Source organism: Strigops habroptila, chromosome 5, assembly GCF_004027225.2.
Source record: "Strigops habroptila isolate Jane chromosome 5, bStrHab1.2.pri, whole genome shotgun sequence".
NCBI classification, from domain to species: Eukaryota; Metazoa; Chordata; class Aves; order Psittaciformes; family Psittacidae; genus Strigops; species Strigops habroptila.
This window is the reverse complement of record NC_044281.2, coordinates 64071140-64075575: the sequence shown is the minus strand read 5'-3', so window position 1 is coordinate 64075575 and position 4436 is coordinate 64071140. Positions and strand designations below refer to the sequence as shown.

Here is a 4436-nt window from a genome sequence, read left to right as displayed (position 1 = left end):
GTGGAATCTATTTAAAACCCTTTGCAGGGCCTCATTCCAAACTATGTGCCCTTCAACCTAAACTCTGTAGCAGGAGTTTTGATTTTTTGAGACCCATTTAGAGTTCTGTAACATATGGGGAGGTTTGGCAGCATCGTAAGTTGAGTGAAAAAAAAAGCTGGGGTTGTATTGCTGAATTAAGTACAGAAAGGATTTGTGTGCACTTTGTCTTTTCTTCATGTCGTACCTTGTGCTGACAAAGAAACCTGAGTTAACGGAGTGAAAATATGTGAGCAGTGCTTTTTGGTGGCTAAGCCAAACAGCATGAACTATGTTGCTGGGGAGTGAGGGTTTTCCCTCTGATGCACAAGGATTCATTTTTCTGAGCTGTCCCGCAGAGCTCCAGCAGAATGGGACAAGTTCTACTCCTCCTGTGCCTTGCTTGGGCTTCATGTTGCAGGATCTACTGGTAATAAGACTGCAGAATTCTGTTATTTTTCCTTAAGGGATTTAAGAATATTTTTCTATGACCTAATCTGCAGGCAAAATGCCTATTCTTTAAATTTTACTTATAGGCAGCAGTGGTTCTAAAACTTCTTGGGACTTCACACAGCTATTAGGTATTAGTCAGAAGAGTGTCTTCAAGGCAGCTGAGCAGTTTCTGTCAGTCTGCCTTTCGGCAGATTTGGAATACATTATAGAATAAATTTAGTCCCTGCATAATTCTAATAAAATAGAGAATCACGTGCCCCATCTGGGAGGCTTAATTTCTGATTGTAACTACATAAATCAACAGAAAGCATCTCTCACAAGGATATTTTCAGACCCAGACGGTGATTGAGTTACAAATGCATTTTTCACGTCCTTATTGTGAAATGGAGGTCAGGATAAAATACAATCAGAAGATAGAAATGAAGCTGTTGTATATACATCCTCATTCATTAGATTAGTGTTTCTCACTGGGTTTTAGTTCCACTGCATTCAACAGTCTGAATTAATTGAGTTCAACAGAACAGTCGCCCAACAGCAGAGACTCTGAATACATTTCTAAAGTGTGTATGCAATGAGTAGAGTCTTTGAAGGCTGCACCATACTTGTCTCCAACAAAGAACTTCTGATTGCCTAAATAATAGCACAGATAATATTGCTGTTTCAGTAAACTCCTTCATGTCTAAGGAGAGAACAAAATCTGCACTTCCTTAAAGAGCAGAATCTCTATAAGAAAATGGTGGAGACTGAAAGCAAATTGAAGTATTAAGAGAAGTCCACCCATAGTTCAGAAAAGGTCACAGCTAATTAATTATTCTTAATTATCGAGAAGCAAGGAAATTCTGTCTCCCATTTCCCCCCATCAGATTGCATTTCTGAATAGCAGAGAACTAAAATCGTCTGAACAAGCTAATAAAGTCATCCAGGAAGTTGAGCTCATTTCCAGTATTAGAATAAATGCCATACCTACAAAAGAGGTGAGTTCATAGGAAGCTGATGGCAAGCTCCATTTCCCTAAATGTTCAAAGCTTTGTTTGCCTTTTTCTAAAGCACGAAAGAGTGATGTCTTAGTGGTTAAATCAAAACCTCCATCGTTTACCCCTAGAATACTTTAACAAATTAGAAATGTTGGGGTCAAGCCTGCTAGCTTCAGTCAGCTGTGTGCTTGCCTACGGTCAAAAGAAGATCCATTAAAGGACTTAGGTCTAAACAGTGGATCTTTTAATTGCATAAGTTAGTTTGATACTTGGGTAAAGAATGATTTCCATATCATACTGCTCTAAGAGCTGTTGAGATGTGGAGTGAATATTGTAATAATGCAGTAATACTTGTCACTAAGTAGCTGTTTGGAAGCATAATGAGATTTTACCTTGTATTCCTCCCAGCAACTGGGGGTATATATTTTTTTTTTCAAAGTCATTGGCTCAGTTTTATATCTAATCAAGTCAGGTGGATTTTGCCATGTCAGGTACATAAAGGAACATACAGGAACATAAAGGAGAACATGACCTCAAAAGTAGATGGAGATAGATCACAGCCACCACATTCAGACTGGAAACATAGTGTAGGTCTCCTTAAGGTTTTGACTTAGCCTGTTGTATAATCCAAGGGATCATTAAGAAAATGTGTGTTTGCATGAACATCCAAAAACATCCACAGGTCAGACCTGTACATATGTACATGTACATCTTTGCTAACAGTCACGTAAGAAAAATCAATTGCAGGTTGTATTTCCTGACCTATAAAGGTAAAAGACAAAGGATGACACAATTTAAAATTAATAAGAGACAGCAGTTTTCAAGTGTGTGCACTAAGTGGAGTAGAAAATGTTCCTACCCTCTTTCTCTGAATTCCAATGTTATAATTCTGCGTTTCTGCTTATTTTTCCCATTGTGCAAGTCTCTTGTAGAGCTCTAGTGATTACCCTGACCAGCTAATTCTGTTCTGAGATTGTAATGCATTATACGTCTTCTGTATAACAGGAAAGGGAACTTCCTCTTTAAAGCTACATATTACTAAGGAGGATTTCTGATGGGCGGAGTTTTCCTTGAGCAGGCTAGATAAAGGCTTGCAGGATTCGCAGACCTCTCAGACTGCCATCAGCATGAACTGCACCCTGCCAGACAGAGTGCTGCTGCTCAGCTACGCAATGAATGGAGAGCGGGACAGGTTGTGCCTTCAGCCTCTTTGGGACTTTGTCACAGCAAAGGAGCTACTGATCAAGTCACCTTTTTTCCCAGTGCTGTTTTCTTTTACAGCATACATGGCTTTCTGTCTTCCATATATTGCGCTGGACTTGTTAAGCACTAGACTACCGAACTTGAGAAAATACAAAATCCAGCCGCAGAACTATCCAACTCTTGGAATGATGGTGCCTTGCATAATTCAAAGTGTGTATCACCATGTTGTTTTTATCTTCCCAGTGACTTTTCTCCACTGGTACTGGAAACCAATGAAACTACCAGTGACAGCTCCAGAGCTGCCTGTGGTCCTGCTGGAAGTAGGAGTTTGCCTGCTTCTGTTTGATTTTGAGTACTTTCTGTGGCATTTGATTCATCACAAGGTGCCTTGGCTCTACAAGACCTTCCACAAGGTGCATCACAAGCATGTGTCAACATTTGCTCTTACTACACAATATTCCAGTGTATGGGAATTGCTTTCACTGGGATTTTTTGCTGCTATCAACCCAGTACTCCTCGGATGCCATCCTTTGACAGAAATGATTTTCTTTCTTGTAAACATTTGGTTGTCAGTGGAGGACCATTCAGGATATGATCTTCCGTGGTCAACTCACCGACTTGTGCCTTTTGGTTTGTATGGAGGAGCACCACATCATGATCTCCATCATCTGAAATTCAAATCAAACTATGCTCCTTACTTCACCCACTGGGACAAACTCTTTGGAACATTCACAGAGTCACATTCTAATTAAGGATATTTACCTGTGGGTGAACTCTTATTTTTTTTATGGACTGAACTGGGAAGACATACAGAAGATTGTATATTTGAAGCTGCCTATAAAAGCAATAGTTATTTATTACAAATCCTCTTAATATATATGTGTTTGTATGTATTCTTGGAACAGCCTGTGTTAAATGACTGCAAATGGGAGGGTAAATATCTGTTGCTTAAACTTGTTTGAGTCAAAGGTGTAAGGGAAGCATTAAGAGACATCCTCTCTTCTTCCCTTCTTTCCAGCTTTCATAAAGCATGTATTGTATTACTGTATGATATTTTATACATACGCCAGAACAATTATCTTAGTGTTGTAGGATTATTTATAATGTAAACAGAAAAGGTACACATCATGGATTTTGTGCAGATTAATCTGCCAAAGCATATTATTGAACAATGATGTTGTAAAATATTACTGCCAAACAAAGCTAGTTAGCCAACTGTGCAATAATTTTGATATTTATATTTTAAACCTTGGTGTACTGTCTGTTTTTAATAAAAAATAAATATGGTAATTCTTTTAAGATTGTATTCTCCTTCATTTTATTAATTCCTCTACTCATATTAGTAACAGCTATGATTCTTTTTGCATAGGTGTCATTTGTTAGAGTTTCAGATTTTCAGACTTTGCTTATTAAAATATTGTCATGTTATCTGAAAAGCAAACCATTTACTTTTTCCCCAGAATCACGTGTTATTTTTAAATAGTTTTCAATTTTGTAGAAACAGAATATAGAAGAATGCAGTTGAAAAAGCCATGGTGAAATTTTATTATTACATTTGTGAGAAGCGTGAATAATTTTCACAAAATTTATGGTGTGAGAGCAGTACATTAAGCAGCTCCTTAATAAAAGAGAGTATTGGTCCTTCACAACCACATCAGTTAATTGTTACTTGCATGCAAAAACCTGGCAAGGAATATAAACAGGTTTTTACAAAATAGATGAATCTTTCAAGCAGATTTCAAAGGAATGGAATCAAACCTTTCTGCATCCTAACCCATAGAATAAAAC

The 4436-nt window shown here is 37.8% G+C and overlaps 1 protein-coding gene across 1 annotated transcript; it reads left to right on the top strand.

Moving 5' to 3' along the window:
- Positions 1-687: 687 nt before the first annotated feature.
- Positions 688-3900, top strand: CH25H (cholesterol 25-hydroxylase). Its single transcript, XM_030487640.1, has one exon. It carries the CDS (start codon positions 2573-2575, stop codon positions 3398-3400), a length of 828 nt encoding a protein of 275 aa, XP_030343500.1. The 5' UTR covers positions 688-2572; the 3' UTR covers positions 3401-3900.
- The last annotated feature ends 536 nt before the right edge of the window (positions 3901-4436 follow it).

Coding starts and splice junctions, on each gene's coding strand:
- CH25H (XM_030487640.1), top strand. CDS start 2,573: ATGAACTGCACCCTGCCAGACAGAGTGCTGCTGCTCAGCTACGCAATG.